We start from the raw sequence: 20,644 nt of genomic DNA, 5'->3' as shown, positions 1-20,644 counted from the left end.
AAAATAGCCAGACGTTGCAGCAGGTGCCTGTAGTCCCAGCTACTTGGGAGGCTGAAGCAAGAGAATTGCTTGAGCCCAAGAGTTTGAGGTTGCTGTGAGCTGTGATGCCACAGTGCTCTACTGAGGGCAATACAGTGAGACTCTATCTCAAAAAAAAAGGAAGAAAAGAAAAGAGACAATCTGGCCCAGAGGACACTGCTTGGGGCTGAGGGGCACTGAACACCAATATAATGAGGGCTCCTTTCCCTGGCTGACCCAGAATGTCAAGTAACTGCCTAAACTCCAGCAGCAGATCCCAGGTTTCTTTGACCAAAAACTGAAAAGCCATGGAGATGAATACCTCTATATTCTGGAATGAGGAGTTTCTCTTCCCACAACCAAGAATAGCTGATATTTCATCCTTTCACTCTGAAGCAAGGTCTTCTCAACCTTAGCACCACTGGCATCTCAGGCTAGATAGTTCTTTTTTTTTTTTCCTATAACCTCAAACTCCTAAGCTCAAGCAATCCTCCTACCTCAGCCTCCTGAGTAGCTAGGACTACAGGTGCATGCCACCACACTCGGCTAATTTTTAGTATTTTTGGCAAGGATGGGGTGTTGCTCTTGCTCAGGCTGGTCTTGGCTAAGTGATCCTCCCACCTCAGCCTTCCAGAGTGGTAAGATTACAGGTGTAAGCCTCCACACCTAGCCTGGATAATTCCTTATCATAGGACACTGTCCTGTGCATTACAGGATATTTAGCAACATTCCTGGGGCCTCCAACTACTAGATGCCAGTGGCACACCCCTCTTCAAGCCATAACAAATATCTCTAGATATTGCCAAATGGCTGGGGCAGAAGAGGGGGGATATCTCCCCCACACCCCAAGTTAAAACCACTGCTCAAAGACAGTCCATCAGCACTCCCCCAGCACACAGTTCTGCCAATTAGCTTTTCGACACCTCACTATTAAATACAGGCAGAAGACTTAGAGTTGGCAGACCAGTATGAAGAAAGATAAATAAGATAAACACCAAGCAGGAAAATGGGGCAGGGGAGGCTATCCCTGCGTAAACAAGGATTCTGAATGAAATGAGGAGAATTTAAGACAAAACCAAAATAGTTCTACTGAGTACCCATCAACAAACTGAATAGCATGATGTTAAAAGCACAGAACTTCAGTACTAAACCTCGTGGGTTCAAGGCCAGCTCCACCCCCTAACTGGCTGTGTAAGCAGTTAAAGCAGTTCTGCTGATCTTTACAATGGGGGCACAGGTTAGTGCGGGTCTCTTGGGGAGGCTGCAAGAACTAAACAACATACTTAGAACTTTGAAAAGCCCATGGAACATAGGAAGTGATCAATAAAGAGGTGTTTGTTTTTTCTGTTTAATTATTCTTGGGAAGATTCTACGATGCACCTATGAAATAAGACCAAGATGTTATCAAAAAGGAATGGAAACATTCCTTACAAATGTATTAGGATTAAAATCTTGACAGCAAAAATTTTTTAAAATTAAATAGAATGATACAAAGTACAAATTGAGGCAATCTCTTATAAAGCAAAAGTAGAAGAAAAAATTAGACTACGAATCCAGAAAAACCAATATCCATCCTAAAGGAACTTCCAGAAAGATGGAAGAGAAAAGAGCTGAGGAAAGGAAATTATCAAGGAAATAACAGCTGAAAAACACAAGTGTCCAGGACTGGAAGGCCCCTTGGATCTAAGTATTGTGACATTTCTCTTCCTGCCCACTTGAACCTGGTTAATTCTTATACAACCTTCAGATCTCATTTAACTCTTTCAGTGGTCATTTTTTTCAACAAAACTTCCCAGACTCTGAGCAAACACTTGCTACTTCACCTATCACATACTTTAAGTACCAAAAACCTGTCCGTGTCTTAGTTAAAATTTTACACTTATTCAACTGATTGAGTATGGATGCCAAGAGTCATGTGGCTCAAGACTACCATGCCTGTTCGTATCCCCCTCACATAACCCTGTCTTCAAAAAGCATTTATGTGTTATATGAATGAGCCATATATATAATTACTGATTCCTGGCAAACATAATACATTATTAATCACAAATACCTCTACTACAAAGTTCCACACTTCTTCACATGACATAAGACAATTTCACAAGTCTTTTTCATATTGCCTTGGACTGAATTTGCTGCTCGTATTTTTTTAAATTTATTTCAGGTTAATGTGAGGGTACGAGCAACCAGGTCAAAATATTTAACTTTGTTAGGTAGAGTTTGTCTTGAGGCTATGTCCCCCACACAAAAGGTGTGCCAACTACTCCACTCCCAACCCAGTGCCCATCCAGTGAGAGCACTCCAACTCCCTCCACCTCCCTTATTACCCCTTCCCCCAACTTGAATTAAAATGAGTTTTTCTCCTATTTGGGCATGCACTGGATCATCTACTGGCTTCCTATTCAGTATTGGGTACACTGGATATTTGTTTTTCCATTCTTGTGATACTTTACTAAGAAGAATTTATTTCAACTCCATCCAAGATATTACAAAAAATGTGAAGTTGCCATCTTTTTATGGCTGAATAGCATTCCATGGTATGCATATACCATAATTTTTTTTTTTTTTTATTGTTGGGGATTCATTGAGGGTACAATAAGCCAGTTACACTGATTGCAATTGTTAGGTAAAGTCCCTCTTGCAATCATGTCTTACCCCCATAAAGTGTGACACACACTAAGGCCCCACCCTCCTCCCTCCATCCCTCTTTCTGCTTATACCATAATTTCTTAATCCATTCCTGAGTTGATGGGTATTTACTGTTTCCACATCCTGTGATTATAAACTGAGCTGCAATAAACAATCTAGTGCAAATGTTCTTATGGTAAAATGATTTTTTATCTTCTGGGTAGATGCCTGGTAGTGGGATCGCAGGGTCAAACGGGAGATCTAATTTGAGATCTTTGAGGATTCTCCATATTTCGCTCCAAAGAGGAAAGTGTCCCCCCCACCCCCACCCCCGTCTACATCCGCGCCAGTGTATGTAGCTTTCAGACTTTGTGATGTGGGCTATTCTCACTGGAGTTAGGTGATATCTCAGGGTGGTTTTGATTTGCATTTCTCTGTTGATTAGGGATGATGAGCATTTTTCCATCTGTTTGTTAGCCATTCGTCTGTCATCCTTGGAGAAGGTTCTATCAATGACAGAACTGGTGCATTCCTTGAGCTAGGTCTCAGAAGGAATGGGCGCCACCTAGTGTAAGTACATAAAATTCAAAAGTAACTTGAGGCCACTGCCTAACAGGCACACAATAGCCACCAACCAAATATTTATTCAAATTAAAAGCTAAAGATGCGTGCCAAGTGTGTGATGTAATGAAAACCAAGTCTTTGCTGTCTGGATAATTTATAACATACTCATTTATAACATACCCATTTAAATAAAATTTGAAGATAAAACTTATTTTTAAAGGGGCAATTATTGTTGAATTTAGCTTTTAACTGAACTAAATGCAGAAATGAAAACAATGGGCAAAAAGCAATTATACATGCTAGGCTAAAAAGGTACAGAGGAAAACGAAGTTACAGTTAAAACACCAAATGGAATGAGGAGAATTTAAAACAAAACCGAAATAGTTCTACTGAGTACCCATCAACAAACAGAAGCATGAAATAGTTTGATATATGAAAGCCTGCTTTGTGTTAAATTAGGAAAGCTCTTTTATCAGAAAAGGGGGAGGTATATGTTGATACAAGCCCCTGCTTGCAAAGCAAAAACTACCATGTGAAAATTAGCAACAAAAGGGAATATGAGTACAATATACCTGCATTTTATTAGTGATGAGAAAGAACACAAAATCGGGCATGGCACGCTCCTGTGCTATTAGATTATACTGGAAGAATTGAGTTAAAGAGACACACTTAAAATACACATCACCCTTTCTCAAGCCTTGCCACAGTTGAGGAGCCAGATGTGTGTCTATCAAGAAAGAAAATCTAAAAGTTACCAAGTTTTGATGAGAAAATGAATATTAACCTTTTACACTGCAACTGCTGGATTAAGAGCAACCACCTAAAATTAACTCACCTTGCAGAATGTTAATGATTGCATTTATTTTAACTTCTAAATCACTAAGCTATATTTGAAAAACCGAATTAAAATGTCACATAGTGAAGATACTGATTAGAATAAGGTTAGATTGTGGGAATGAATGACCCCCTTAGGCCTTAGCGTCTTGTAACAATGAAGGCTGTGTTCTCCCCGCCCTCTCTGGCTGCTGTGTCCTCTGGGGACTCCAATTCACTGCTGCTCTGATTAAACAAGTCACACGACCATCACTAATGTCCAGAGGGAGGAAGTCCAATCTTACCTGCACCTGTGAAAATCATGACTGCAGGACAGATGGATGGAGAAAGGGAGGAAGGATAGATGGACGGATGGGAGGAATGGAGGAAGGGAGGAATGGAGGAAGAGAGGAATGAAAGAAGGAAAAGAGGAGGGAGAGAAGGAGAGAGGCAGGAAGGGAGGGAGAGAAGGAGGGAGGGAAGAAAGAAGGAAGGAAGGAAGGTTGGTTGGTTGGTTGGTTGGTTGGACAGGTGGATGAGCAGGTGGGTAAAGATACAAAGAACTGTTTTGATTCAAAATGCATCATTTGAAATCAATTTTATATATACAAAAGCTTATCATTTCAATAAATTTACATTAATATCTCTTTTATAGGATTACAATAATGCATTTTATATAACACGTTAGAACTTTAAAAAATGCTGAATTTGAAAACGTTAAAGATTTTCTATTATGTTATATGAAAATGGAAAAGAATGATAAAACCAATCTAATTCAATAAATTCCTTTGATAGTACATTATTTCTAAACCATGATCACCAAAGAACACAATAAATTCCTCCTACCTTAGAGGAGAAATAGGAAAAACAGCTTTCATTTTAAACCAGCTAGATTAAAAAAGCCTTTATTAACTAACATGTATCTATAATAAAGAAACACAACTTGTGCCACAACTTAAGTTGGTTAAAAAAACAAACTGCTCATCAATTATGAATAAACATGATACTTCAATAAACGAATTCACTGGGAAGTGGGCATCTATTACTGTGCCCCACAGCAGATGTTCAGGTATTTGTGAAATGAATGAAAAACAAAGTGGACAAGATAGAGCCTGGATGGGAAGGTTTTCTGGTCTCCCTTAATCAAGCAATCTCTCTTGAAAACCTTCTAGGCTTCAGGGCAATGTGGAATAAATAAGGATAAATTATACACAGATCCTGCTCAAAAGAACTTCACTCAAAGAACAACTATACCCGTAATTATACTAGGTGCTAAAAATACATTATATAGATGCTTCCAACCAGATGAGAATATTAGATCAGCGCAAACAGCCCCAGAGGACCCCTCTCAAGCCAGCATATAAAAATAAACCAGACCTCAGACTTGGCTGGGGGCTACATACACCTCAGGCCCTTACACATGCTCTCAGTAAGACCCACGAAGCGAATAAGGATTTTGTGTTAAATGCTGGATCTGTAAAGGTGCCGTTGCTTCTGCATTTAAGACAGACAGAATGCTTTCTGCATGGATGTGTGTTTTAACACTTACGATAAATTATTCAAAAGAACTGAACGAGCACAGATCAGGAGATATTTCCAATGCATATAGACAAAGATCCAGTATCAGAATCTAGGAAATAATTCCTACATAGCAACAAGAAAAATCAAACACGGGGGGGGGGGGGGAGCGGGGGGGAAACAGAAAAAGGATATAAAAAGAAGAACTGAAATGGCCCACAAATACATGTTAAACCTCTAACATTCAAATAAATATAAACTAAAATACGGAGAGAGCATTGCAAACCAATCCTGCTGGCAAAAATTAAAATCTAACAATTCCGAATGCTGACATGGATCTGAAATAATCACAACCTTCAGAGTATTAAATATGGTACAATCACTTGGTAGAGCAATTTGGCAACATCTAATAAAGTGTGAGACCTACATCTCTATGGTCTGGCAACTCCATTCTTAGATGCAATCAATACTTGGAGAAACAACATAAGTTATTCACTACACTGTTTCCAGTAGTGACGAGGAGATAAAGGAGTTTCCAGACTTAAGAACTTTCAAGTAAATATCCATCAAGAGTGGAAAAGATATCTTGAGATCTAGTCCAATAATGCCACACATTGCAATGGAAATGAATGGATTAGTACAACACATCAACACAAGATACCACTAACAAAATGTTATGCAGGTGGCTCCCATAGCTCAGTGGGTAGGGCACTGGCCACATACACTGAGGTTGGCGGGTTTGAACCCGGCCGGAGCCAGTTAAAACAGTGACAACTGCAACAACAACAACAAAAATAGCCAGGTGCTGTGGCAGGTGCCTGTAGTCCCAGCTACTTGGGAGGCTGAGGCAAGAGAATTGCTGAAGCCCAGGAGTTTGAGGTTGCTGTGAGCTGTCACGCCACCGCACTCTACCCAGGGTGACAGCTTGAGACTCTGTCTCAAAAAAAAAATGTTATGCAGAAAAAGCAAGTTGAAGAAAGATGCAGTAAGGATGACTCATTTATAAAGGTTTTAAAACTTAAAAAAGTAATTGCTCATATTTGTTTCTGAATAAAAACTCAAGCTGGAGCTTACCGCTGGTAAGCAAAGAAAAGGCTTAGTAACAAAGGAAGGACATGTTCAGACTTCACTTGAATCTGCACATTTTTTCTCTTAACCTGCATGGTAAACATCTGGGAGTTCCATATTTTGTTCTCAATTTCAACGCCCCAAATATTTCATGACATTTTTTAAGGTGAAGAAAACGTTAGAAAACACACACTTAGGCAACTTGAGAACTTTTGCAAGAATTTCTAATTATAGACTGTATTAATTTTCATGGCAATTTTAAAGAGTGAGAGCAAAGAAATAAAAAAAAAAAAAAGGTAAGAATAAAAGCTTATTGGGGCAAGAAAATACCATCCTGGAAAAAAACAGCCATGTCGCCAAAGGGACATTGAGAGAACAGTGAATGGTGCAAACTCCGGCAGGTGGCATTGAACACGGCTAACAAAATGGAAGAAAGAAACTGAGAAAGAGGAGGATGCAAGAATGCTCGTAACGTCTTACCCTGCACCAGACAATGATCAAAGCCCATTCCATATATTAATTCACTTAATCCTCATAACAAACACATAAAGTAGGTACCACTGTTACTCCCATTTGATATATGAGCGAGATTATTATTCTTGGCACAGTAGTCTTGGCCCAGCCAGAATCCAAGCCCAAAGCAATGTGGCTCCACAGCGCCAGCCCTGAACTCTGACTGCGATGCCTCTTTGCAATGCCTCATGCATTTCTGAACACACAGACTTAATACTCGGATTTTCCATGATCACAACAACACATAAAAAACAGTTGAACAGACAGACCTGGGGGACAAGGAAAGGATCACAAGACTGAGAGATAAAACAAAAGCAAGAAGAAAGAACAGAGGCATCAAAACACCCCCATTGGATCTGAATGAATCATGGAAGCTGTCCTCGGCCCTTCAGAAGTGACCTTCACCTCTTCAGCCACACCTGGGACTCCCTCTTTCATTCACCTCATGGTTATTAAACAAAGGGCTGAAAGAACCAAACTAAATTTCAGCGACTACTTTCTAGCCCCTCCCAGCAAACCGAGCAGAGTTTACAGAAGAAAGTTTATTTGTAACTTTTTTTTTTTTAGAGTTTGGGACACATGACCTATAAATATAATTAAATATGATTGCTAGGCCTCCTCCTTAAATCTATTATATGAAATGCCACCCTGACCTTGAGTTTCATTTCGGCAGAATTTGTATCTCTGTGTACCTTTTTGCCCAACCATGAGGAAGTGTGCATTAGCCATATACAACCCACACTCCTGAGAAACAAGCCACCCTCTTTCTCTACCTGGACCTGGGTTCTTTATTCCACCATGTCCTAAGCAGTCACTACCACGCTGACTCCCCTCAGAAACACCACCATATTGTCTGTATCGTGAGTGCCCTTTAGAAACTGGCACCTAACTATCCTCTGCTGAAATTGTTACGATTCCATGATATATTTTTAAAAATAACTGTAAATCAAGTAAAAGAAAACAATCTGCCCCTCCCCCTCCCACAGAGTCATAGAGGGCAAAACTTGGGAAGTTCTAAATTCGATTTATTTTAGATGGAAACAAATACTGGAGACTGGGTTGCTGCCAGTGATCCCACAACGTTCTGCAGCAAATGTACTTTGAGAACCAAGTCAGAATGTCGGGCCCACGCTACCCAGACACCTTCCCTGGCAACAGGATATGATCTGCTGCCTGTCCTGGCATTAAAGCCAGGGATGCAAAAAACAGCAGCATTCCTCGAGACTGGGCAATAAAGGGAGATGATCCAGGGTATCAGATTGCCAAAGACACATTTGACTAAACCAGTCACTCCCCTGGGATACAGTATCTTCTAGGGTGATTTGGCAATGCCTAACATACCTCTGGGGCCCAGCAGCTCTATTGTTAGGCATCAGGTCTAGAGAAGCAGGGTATTTTCCTACTGGAATACCTATTCTCTGGAATTTGAGAATAACAAAAACTGCGAAAGGACAGTGTTACAGACTTGCTGACTCCATCCATTCTAACAAATAAACTGTTCCTAAGTCAGAAATTTCTAGGTAAGAACCTCCCCTCATTTGTTTTAGTAGGTCACACAGACTCTTTATTTTTATTTTTTATTGTTTCAGGTTCATTGAGGGCACAAAGAATAGGTTATAGTGTTTGCATTTGTTAGGTAAAGTCCCTCTTACAATTGTGTCCTGCCCCCAAGAGCTGTGCCCTACCCCCTAACATTGCCCAGTAAGTGGGAGACACCTTACTTTTAAATTATGGCTAACAATACAAACGAGATGACTCGTCTGAAGCTAAGCATATCTGAATCACCATCTAAATCTCAGGGTAACTTGCAAGAGGCATTGTTGCATCACATTCAATGCAGCCGCCCTGCAGGAGGACACAGTCCCGTCAAACATTCACAAACCTGGCCCCTAGGCACTCAGCCCTTCTCCAGAACAAATCTCTGAAAAGGGGGACATATGGCCACTGTTTTGAGAGTATGGATTACAAAGGCAACAATTTACTCAGGGTCTCAGGAATTCATATCTTCAGCAGACTTCACATGCCTCTGAGCCTGAAAAAATGTAAACTATAATGTAAGGAATGACTCTGTCTGGCTTCTCCAGAGGAGCTGGCTGGACAATTATCTTTGATTGGCCAAGGAGCGTTACCAGCTACTGATACCCCGTCCTCACTCTGGCAGACCAGGTGGTCACAGATCACTCACAATGTCTAGCTATTGTCTCCTTCTTCCCATCCAAGGCAAATGATATTTCAGAGGCAAGTAACATAATCTCCCCAATGGGTTTACGCTCTGAACATAACACCACCTCTCCCCTCCCAAAACAGCACAGATTTGTTTCTAAAGGGCCCTCTATTCCGAATATTTTACAAAATAATTTTTTCAGCCTTGAATCTGATTCACCACTACGTAAATTCATGGGCAAACTGATCAACAGTGAGACAGACACTACTACACACCTATTAGAATGACTAAAATCCACAGAAAAACTGACTCTACCAAATGTCGACAAGGATACTGAACAATAGGAACTCTCATTCGTGGCTGGTGGGAATGCAAAATGCTGTAGACACTTCAAAAGATAATTTGGCAGTTTCTTAGAAAAGCTGAACATAAGTCTTACCATATGATCCAGCAAATCTTGCTCCTTGGTACGTACCCAAATCGGTTGCAAACATAATCCGCACAAAAACCTGCATGCAAATGTTTATAGAAGCCGAATCTGTAATTGCTCAAAACTGGAAGCAATGAACATGTCCTTCAATAGGTGAATGGAGAAAAAAACTGCTCCATACATACAGTGGAACACTATTCTGCAGTAGAAAGAAATGAACAATCGAGCCATAAGAAGACTTGTTGGAGCCTTGAATGCACTGTGCTAAGTGAAAGTAACCAATCTGACAAGGCCATGTTCTGTATGATTCCAACTCTATGACACTGTGGAAAAGGCAAAACTATGGAAACCATAAAAAGATAAGTGGTTGCCAAGTAGGAGAGAAGATAAGTGAAATGGGAAATAAAGGGAATTCGTAGGGAGGTAAAACTATTCTGTATGATACTGTAACGGGGGATACATAACATTATGCATCTGTCAAAACGTATGTAAAAACCTGATGTCAAACTATGGACTTCAGTTAAGAATAATGCATCAAATAATAATAATAATGTATCCAATATTGACTCATTAACTGATAAATGTTCTGTGTAAATGCGAGAGGTTAATAATAAGAGAAAATGAGAAGGTGGGAGGGGGCATATAGGAGCTGTCTGTACCATTTGCTCAACTTTCCTGTAAATCTAAAATAGTTCTAAAAAGTAAAGTCTATTCATTACAAATAATCCAATGGAAATAAAATGGGCAAAGAATCTAACTGGACCTTTCTCCAAGGAAGATATACAAATAGTCAATAAGCACATGAAAAGATAGTGAATGTCATTTAGTCATCTGAAAATACAAATCAAAACCGCGATCAGGTTATCACTCCAGAATCCACGAGGATAGTTAGGAATCAGAGCCAGAGGAAAGCGCATCTTGGTGGGGACGCAGAGAAATGGGAACCCTCACGCACTGCTGGTAGGAATATGAAACAATGCAGCCACCTTGGAAAACAGTCTCCCAGGTCTTCGAAATGTTAAACATAGAGTTACCATTTTAACCTAGCAACTCCTAGATATATATGTGTCCAAGGAAACTGAAAAGAAACATCCACCAAAAACTCACACACAAATGTTCCTAGCAGCATTACTTATAACAGCCAGCAGGCAGAAGCAACCCAACAAGGCCCATCCATGGATAAAAAGATAAACAAAGTCTGGCATATCCATATAATATTGTTTACCTAAAAGGAGGAATTAGGTACTGACACACATCACAACATGGATGAACCTGGGAAACATTGAGATATTATTTTAATACCGTAACTTTATTTTAGTTTTTATCATGACTAACAGCAGTGTCTCACTATGTTGCCCAGACTGGCCTCAAACTCCTGGACGCAGTGATCCTCCTGCCTCAGTCTCCCATGTAGCTGGGACTACAGATGCACACCACCACGCCCTTCTTACACCAACTTACTTACAGAATCAAACTCTGCTACCTTCGCTCCCCTGCTTTAAAACTTTCCATACAATGGCTCCCGCTGTCTTAGGATAAAGTCTGTCCACCCTCTGTGCGACTGCAAAGATCCACTCTTGCCAGATGTTTGCTTACGTCACTCCTTGTACTTGACCTCCCCTGTCCTGGTCCACACGGGAACTCTCCATTCCTAGTCAGGACGCAGATACCAGCCTGAGATGCCAAATCCTCCATGAGCCTCTCTCTGAGGGCTCCACACATGACCTATCACAGAACTGTCCACCCCCCATCTATACACCCCTAGAGGACTGGGGGCTCTACAGGCCAGGGACTGGCCTGCTTGTTGAGCATTTTGGTACCAGGTGACTACATAGTCCCTGGCAGAGGATAAAGTACCCCCCAAATAATACAAATCAGTCCATCAATCAAGGACCAAATGTTAAAACCATGTAACTAAGTGGTCCAAGGGTCCAGCTGAGTTATTTATCATTACTCTTTTCAGCCTGAACTCATAGAAATACACACAATAATTCAAATCACGTAAGGAAAATTTTCTTCAAAAGATCAATTTGTGTTTGTTAAAATACTTCAAAATCCCCAGAAGGATAAAACTCAGATTACTACTTTTTTTTCTCCTGCCCTCGTGCTTAGATACATCTATTTAAAAGGGAAGGGGGTGACATAAGCAACTATTGAAAAGGTATTAACAATCTGAAATTCTTATCCTGGAATCTAATACAACTGTGAGTTAAGAACAAAAATGTCTTGAGGAAACAGAACTAGGGCGTTATTTAAAGGAAATACAATCTTTAAGCAAGTCGTGATGCCATACCGGGGGCTAAAACGAACATAAACCATGCTACGAAAATGCATACAACTAAATAAAATAAAATTTAAAGTAAGTAAAGAGACCTCAATAGGAAAAAGAAAAAAAGCACAGAAGTAGACGATAAATCTAGAAATAAGATCAGGCTGTAAAATGCATGCTTCGTAGTCCTGTATTTTAGCAAGAAAAGCGTCCAAAATGTGGTTCTGTTTTGCTGGTGGTCTGTCCCATGCGTGGGGCTGTGTGAATTCTAGTATCCTGGAATTATTACCCCTTACAAACAGTACATTTCCATTCCTTGTTTGTGCTATTTCCCAAGTCTTCTTTCAGTATCATCTTCCTTCTGATACTTCTAAAAATCTCATGCTCACCATTTTTATTATTTTTCAACTTTTCTATTTAAAAATAAAAAACTTCTAATAATAATAACATCATTATTATACACACGACACACAGGCGATGCGACGATCCTATACCTAACACAATATAGGATTGCCACGTCTCCTGTCCAGGGACAAGTTCATTTTCTATAGTATTCCTGCCAGAGTGTGGCCAGACCTGCCACACAGACTGTCTCACCGGAAGTATATTCTGGATTAGCCCAAAAGTTTATATACATTTAAACCCGTGTGGCGATTTACAACTGCTTTTTGTGAACATGAAGGAAGATGATGACTATGAAAATTCTGCGCTAGAATAAAATCAAGTTTTGCGTTCACCAGATTCTAAATCACACTAGCAGCTTCGACGGCAGGCAAAAGAGCATAAACCCAAAAGCACATTTGATTCACTTTAAAACTAAATCATTTCGAACAATTTGCCTTTTGCTGGACCAAGATTTCTGCACAAAAGCTAAAGGCTTCTATCCTCCGATCTTAAATAGCTGCATTTGGAATACATAGCGAAGCAGTTTGCTCCAGCTGTTTAAAGCTGCAACCCCAGGATCCGGCCTCCCAGGGGCATTGTAGACTTTACGTATTTGAAAACTAATAGACTGGGTCAGTCAAAGGACATACTCAAGGTCTGCATCAGTTAAACGTAGGGAGTGGGAGAACTATTAAGAAATTGATAATGTTCTAGAGGTACATAATGAAACTAATTTTAAAAACATATTTTATAGTAATTAGCGAAAAATACTTGGAATGGTACCTGTGTTATTGTGCTGTCTGAATACCAGCCACATGAGTTTATTTGTTTCACTGTTTTTATGAAAATAGATACATCGGTATCCTCCAGTATTCTTCTTAGCCACTTATTATCAACATATACTTGGAAAAACAGCCTAAGCTTAAAAGTCAAGCCAGGGTAAGAATTTGTTTTGTACATTAGTTTCATTCTTTTAATAGAAATAGCAACCATCTCTGCAGTTCCTTTCTGGTCCTTCACATGCTATGATAATTAACTTTTCCCTCAATACTTAATAATGCCTGCTTACATTCACATAACCTATGTAACTATGAAAGAACTTAGATCTTCACTATTTTCTTTGAAACTCATGAACCACCTTATCAACAGGTATTATAACTCCCATTTTACAGGTAAGGCCCTGAGATAGGAGCCATGTTATAAATACACATAAACAGGCATTCACTGTTTGGGGAGATGGTTGATCCTATTTCAAGCACATTTTATTCCTTCTATCAAAATATCAACTCAATCTAAATAAACCCATAGCTATTCAACTTTCATGCATTCGACCTAAGAATATTTTTATGATGGTCCTACTGAGTCAGAACCTTCATTAATTACAATAGCAAGACCATTTCTAATAAACCCCAAGATGGCAAACAAGCTACCTAAATTAATTGAAAGCACAAGGATACCTTGGCAATTATATTGTTATGAAAAAAAATTAGGAAATGAACCAAAATGCCATAGTCTTGAAATGTATTGCTAGGTAAGTGGCATATATCAATGTTTGCACTTAAAAATGATCATTACTCAGAGCATAGAAATTTCAGTAAATTTGACAAGGAAAAACAAAAAAAAAAAGAAAAAAAAAATATATATATATAAAACAATTCTCCCATTCTGTGAAGCAATCGCAACTCAGAAGTTGCTCATTTTCAAATACCATACATCAATTAAAAGTTTCTTATGATAGACAACCGTAACAAATTTAGGTGAATTAAATATAGGTCTGGATATTGTTAAGGCATAGGTTTCTGCCTCCTACAGACCCAAGCGAGACTCTAAATTTCTTTCGGCTTGAGTTAGATGAGAGAAAATGCAATTCATATTTCCAGAAGCGAGAGTGGCGTATTTTCCAGTAAGCTTCTTGTTCTCATTTTACTATTTTAAGACTTCTGATCATTCCCAGTGTTGCTATATGGCAAGACCCGATTTCTGCTGGGTGATCTTTTCTATGGCATGATGCTTTACTAAAACTGTTTCCAAAAACTGCTTTTATTCATATTTAGCTTCAGTGTATTTATATACAAAATACCATTTCAGTGGAATTGTGCCAATAAAAGAAACAGTTTACTAGAATTTCAGTTGACTTTGTTAAAGGAAATTATTTTAAATTAATGTGGCTACTGAACTTCTGCCATCCTTGACCTCAGAAAACAGATTCCTTCTAATTTTTGCTGTGAACATTTATTTAAGTTAAATTCCGCCTCATGAATGTTGACTATAAAGGAGTCTAAACTTTCCTGCTACTATTTCATATTCTTTTTCTAAACAGGGGCGACCACAAGGCTGCTACATTAGTATGCACAGCCAGATCACCGCCATTAAGTGAAATCATCTATGTATTTTTGGTAGAATCTTTAACAACTTCCATGCCCGTCAGCGAAATGGAACAAGGCTGTTTTGTTTTCAGACAGCAACAATTTTATCCCTGGTTTACTAGATGGTGCTCAAAATATTTTTCCATATGTTTTTTCGCAAAGAGAATCTGACATCAGCATGGTTTACCTTTACCAGTGAATGCAGGCTTTTTTCACCAAACATATCCCAGAGGAAGGTCAGGTCTTCCTGGCTATCTACATGTGGCTGCAGCTGGGCTGGCAGAGCAGTCAACAGCTCATACAGACCTATAAAATGAAAATAAAACACAGAGCGTAATCTTAGAGTGATCTCATTAATTTCACTTAAGGTGTGTGTAAATGACAGCTGGAACATGTCATTTTTTTGCTGGGTCTGTATTCCAAGCCATCAAGCGAAACACTTCTCCAAAGAAGCAGAGGAGGTTTTTGGTGTTTTTTTTTTTTTTTTCTTATTTTTAAATTCCAAAACAGTATTTATTAACACATCACTGTTTTACTTTCTGTGGTTGTCAACATTTCTACAGTACAGTCATCCAAGTTTACATAAGCCAAAGCAGAATATGTATACAGGTTTTCAAACAAAAAAAAAAAGAAGAAGAAAACGCATACATTCCTTTCCTTGACCGTTATTACATTTCCCTCGATGCGGGCCAAAGAATGAAATGAGTCATGAATAGGAAAAACTTCCTTAGAAGAGCAGAAAATGGATAGGGTGGTCCATGAAAAAGGTTCTGTAGTTTCCAAATAGTTGCAAATAACATACAGCTTCAAAACATTTCTGCTATCTAACATGTGGGATTGCATTATAGTAGTTAACCATTTAAAAAAAAGAACTAAAAATTTAAATTTTGGAGATGTAGAGTTTATCGGACAGCCCTGAAAGAGTTAATGCCGCAGATGCAGGTTACTGGTGGCATCTGCAGGAGACACATCCTGGGGGTAGACAGTAGTGCAGTGTTTCATGGCAGCGCGCAGCGTAAACCATCCATCTCCATCAGAGCCCTTCAGACGACGCCTGTCCAAGAAACGTAGCAACAGTGCTTGCCCGAGACTCTTCAGGGAGGTGACCTGGCAGAAGTCAGTATCAACTCATAGCACATGTTTCATTTTCCAGAGGGATTACATGAGGTAAAAAGGACAAAATTCCTTTTATTTCTGTCTGCTGTCTACAAAACATTCCACGATCTCCTGGGATCTACAACACACGGAACTGTTGTTATTTTTGGTCTGAATAAGTGCTGCTGTTTATCAGAGGGACAGATTTACAAGATGTTTAACTGGCAAAAAAAAAAAAAAAAGAAGGAAAAGAAAATTATTGGCTGCTGATTCATCTATCTATTATCTTCTGAAAGCACTGTAATATTTTACTGACTAGTGATGATTCACAACCCTTTGAAAGTGTGGTATGTCATTTGGGAGGCTGGTTACATTCAAACATTCCTGGGGCTGTATATGACCCCAAAAAGCTAAAATACTCTACAGAAAAAGGAAGAAAAACTTCACTTACATTGGTAAATATTCTTGATGGTTTACATTTATTCCCTTAAAAAACCTGGCACTGTGCCTAAATCAGCTCTTATTTACAATTTAGAAAAACTACTTTTACGGTGTTTCAACCTAACTTGATCCATAATAATATAGTCTCATTATATACACTGTACATATAATATAGTGTGTGTGTATATATATATATATATATGTACACGGTATATTATATACAAAGTTATCAACCACTGCCAAGATCAGATCAGTGGTTAAGGTCAAAAGTTCGACGTATGAAATTAAGTAAAAAGAGGGTAAAATTTCATTATTTCGTTATTGATTTAGGTAGCTGTAAAAATAATTCCCTATTCCTTGGTAATATGACTTAAAAGTTTAATTAAAGATACTAACTCGACTGTGATCTAATTGACACATGGTGTGAAGTGTGGGGAGGATTAAATGAGTCAATATGTTAGAACTGTCCTTGTCACAGGATAAGGACTCAATCTGTTTCTGAGGGAACTCAGTGAGTGTCAGTCATTATTATTATTCATCATATTATTACTGAAAAAGCAAAACTTTGGATCAAACAGACTCGGATTCAAATCCCACATCTACGCTGAGAGCATTTATCATAACTTACCTGAGTCTCATTTGCCTTGTGTGTTTAAAAAGAAATAGTAAACTACACACGTGATAGAACTGCAAAGAACCAAACACACAAATATACACAGATACGCACAAATGAGTGCATATAGAATATGAAATCTGAGTAAGGTCAATAGATTATATCAAGGGCAATTTCCCAGTTGCCATACTCTATTACCGTGGTCCCCAACCCTGGGGCTGTGGACCAGTACCCAGCGGCGGCCTATTAGGAACCAGGCTGCACAGGAGGCGGTGAGTGGTGGGCAAGCAGGTGAAGCTGCATCTGTCTTTACAGCCGCTCCCCATCACTGGCCCCGCTGCTGGAGCACTGCCGCCTATCAGATAAGCTGCGGCGTGAGCTGGGACCAGGAACCCTACCGTAAACTGCACATGTAAGGGACACAGGTTGTGCATTCCTTATGCCTAATAATCTGAGGTGAAGATATAATGTGCTTGAAACATCCCCAAACCATCCCCATTTTCCCCTACCCCAGTCCATGGAAAAACCGTCTTCCATGAAACCAGTTCCTGGGGACCACTGCTCTCATACAGTTACATAAGATGTTACCATTGGTGGAAAGTGGGTGACAGGTACATGGAATCTCTCTGCATTATCTCTTACACCATGTGAATCTACAATCATCTAAAATAAAATGTTGATACAAAAAAAAAAAAAAAAAGAATTTGTGGTAAATACGGTGGTTTTAAAGAATTCAATGGAACCATGTAGGAGGCAGCAGTCAGCCCAATGGCTGGCAGGGGGTAGGCACTCGATAAAAAGTCATGTTCTTCCTTCCTTAATGTGTCTTCCTCAAGAGTGAATATGTCACTTCAATTCCATGGTTCAAAGTCAAAACAACAGCTTAGCTGTCTATTCCAAATGGATATGATACTCAAAAATAAAACCACCCTAGTCTTTTACACATGGAAAGTGTTAACTTTACCCAAGTACTGCTCACATTTTGTGGGAATAAGCCATATTATGTTTGAATTTTTTAAAAATAATTTTTCTGTTAGCAGAAGCTCATGAACCTGACTTTTCTGGGTTATTTTATTAGTTGTATGCGATCCTAATTTATACGCCACTACGCTTTGCTCTTCTAGTGACAACAGCAGTCTCTTCACTGCAGCTTCCACATCTGGCAACCACGGCCAAGGCCAAAGAGACAGGAGACTGGCAACTAGAAATGAAAGACATGGTTAAAAGAGCTGCCGTGCCAGAGCTGTGTTCAGTCTCAGTGATGGTAACACTGACAACTACTTCTGGTCAAATAAATTACACAGATGCTAGAAGCCGTTTCTGACATGCATTTTAAAATACTCCTATATTCTATTCCTAGAGTTTCAATAGTGAAAAATCCTACAAAGTCCAAATGGTTTTGGTCCTGAAGATTCAAAGGACAAGTAAAGAGAGTTTAGATAGCAAGCTACTCGGCCCTGAGCAAGCACTGGGACCATGAGTTAGTTACCCTGCACTCTGTAGTCATTCAAACCCACAAAGGCTTCTTTCCAACAAGCATGTATGGTGCGCATAAGGCAAGCACTGTTCCAGTATCTGAAGACCTAAGACAAACCAGGTGGTTCCTGTACTTGGGAGTTTATAGTGGGGGAAGACGAACACAGACAGGTCTGTTAGCAAGGGCTGGGGCAAAGAAAGGCAGGGGAAGTGGCCAATTCCTGCACAAGAGGAAGGAGACATCAGAAAAGTCTTCAGAAAAGTTAACGCTTGAGTTGGGTCTTTGCTATGGTTTAGAAGTATCATGCCAAAAGCACATGGAAATTGAATCCCCCATGAACATGTTGAGAGGTGGGGCCTAATGAGATGTCATTATAAGAGGGCAGGTTAGTCCCCTTCTCTCTCTCATCCTCTTTTCACTCTTCCGCCACGTAGGACACAGCAAGAAGACCCTTGCCAGATGCCTGCCCCTCCATCCTGGGCTTCACAGTCTCCAAATCTGTGAGCCAATAAATTTTTGTTCATGATAAATTACCCAGCCCCTAATATTCCATTACAGCAGCCAAAAAAGAACAGAGATAGTCTTTGAATGTTATGTTGCTAAGAATCAACATTTACTGAGAGTTGATGTTCAGAGCACTATGCTAGTCCCTGAAGATAGAACTAAATAGGAATGACCTGCTATCTCTTCCCTCAGAGATATGATATATACGGCCAAACATAAAGCAACCCTGTATATTAGGATCCCCTTTTTGCCCAAGAAAAAATCCAAAACATATTTTCATCCAAATAAATACACAGACATTTAGATTACCAATATTTAGGCAGTATCTACTTAATTATTAATATTGAATTATTTATGTCTAATTAACTCAAACCTCTAATTGATTTTTAGAGATGGTGATAAAATGCTCATGCCTATTTATAATACTTAAATTATACATTTAGTTAGGAACACATACTTTAAATTACCTATGAGGCAAAATACATTAATTTAGATAACTTTTTTGGCCCACTTGCACATTTCATGCAACCATTTTATTTAAAATTCTTCACAATAACTTCCTCATCACTAGTGTCGCTTGTAAAGCTAGAACAGATTTTTGCTTCTAGGTAACTTGTTTGACACACAATACTTTTTTGATTTTTTTGTGAGATGCCATCACTGGAAATCTGCATGTAGCTGATTGCTTTTTCGTTTGTCCTGGGACTGACGGACTCTCATCTCTACAACAGAATGGCTTAACTACTATTTAAGTATCTTTAATGTTTTCAAATGTGAGATCGCAACCCTTCTCGAAGGAATAATAACTAAATCTAGATTAAACTTCATCCCCCATCCTGTCAAGTGATCTGTAAAACCATCCCCATAACTTAAGAATTTAAGTTACATGAGAATGAATCTGCCTTCCCCATTCAACACATTTTTGTGTAAGTGAAAAAACTGAGAAAGTTCCCTATAAGAGATTTTTCTAAGGACTCAAATAAGGTATTTTCTCTTCTCTGAGAATTTTACGGAGGGGTAAAAAATCTCACCTTCTATTTGGATACAGCTGATAGATGATAGATACTGTCAAAGATGCAGGTGAAGAGAGCTTCAATATCATCATTACCTCATAAAATTGTTCAGTAGAGAAAATGCAATATTTTTTGAATTAGTATATTTTATATACTGAAGGGGAGAAAAGCAATCATAGCAAAACTGAAATATGTCAAGAGTCAGTTGATTAACAGGTGTAAGAATGATAACAATTTAATGATGAGAGTAATCAATAAAGGTCAGAAAAAGTTATACTGGAATTTGCAAGACTTGAGCAGAGCTCTAAAAGATGAAAATAGAACCAGGAAGGGTACATTCTAAGTTGGTGAATACTTAAGGTAGAAAGTCTGCAATAATTCTGTAAATCTCAGAAAAATTGAAGAAATACTAATGAGAAACTAAACACTAATTTATGCCTCATATGTTTGCATCAGGCATGGTCCAATCTGGAGATAGGAGCTCTGAGGTAATTAGAACAGGGCAAGCTCATTATAAGTAATTATTATCTGTAACACAGTCTCGTCTATAAAGTAATAAACAGAATTCTACAGACTGTCTAGAGCTGAAGGAGAGCACCCAAACAATGATGGAAGAGGGATTCAGATCTCTTTGCAGCTCACCAGATGGCTGGGTTCCCTGGGCCAGAGCTCCCCCATTAGCACTGTGCAGGAAGCAAACAGTCCTACAGGGTGCAGGTGGAAAAAAACTGGCTGGGACTCGCAAGCAGGAACTGCTTCTTCAGGA

The 20,644-nt window shown here is 39.2% G+C and overlaps 1 protein-coding gene across 6 annotated transcripts in view; it reads right to left on the bottom strand.

The window, feature by feature from the left end:
• MPP7 (MAGUK p55 scaffold protein 7) overlaps positions 1-20,644 on the bottom strand; it is a 230,649-nt gene that overhangs the window by 125,891 nt on the left and 84,114 nt on the right. For all 6 annotated transcript variants that reach the window (XM_053572981.1, XM_053572980.1, XM_053572985.1 and 3 more), the window contains one exon: positions 14,923-15,041. In XM_053572981.1, coding sequence (XP_053428956.1) covers positions 14,923-15,041 — 119 coding nt within the window. The remainder of the gene's footprint in view (positions 1-14,922; positions 15,042-20,644) is intronic.

This window comes from Nycticebus coucang, chromosome 20, assembly GCF_027406575.1.
Source record: "Nycticebus coucang isolate mNycCou1 chromosome 20, mNycCou1.pri, whole genome shotgun sequence".
Classification (NCBI taxonomy): Eukaryota; Metazoa; Chordata; class Mammalia; order Primates; family Lorisidae; genus Nycticebus; species Nycticebus coucang.
The sequence above is the reverse complement of the archived record's forward strand: the minus strand, read 5'-3'. Positions and strand labels throughout refer to the sequence as shown.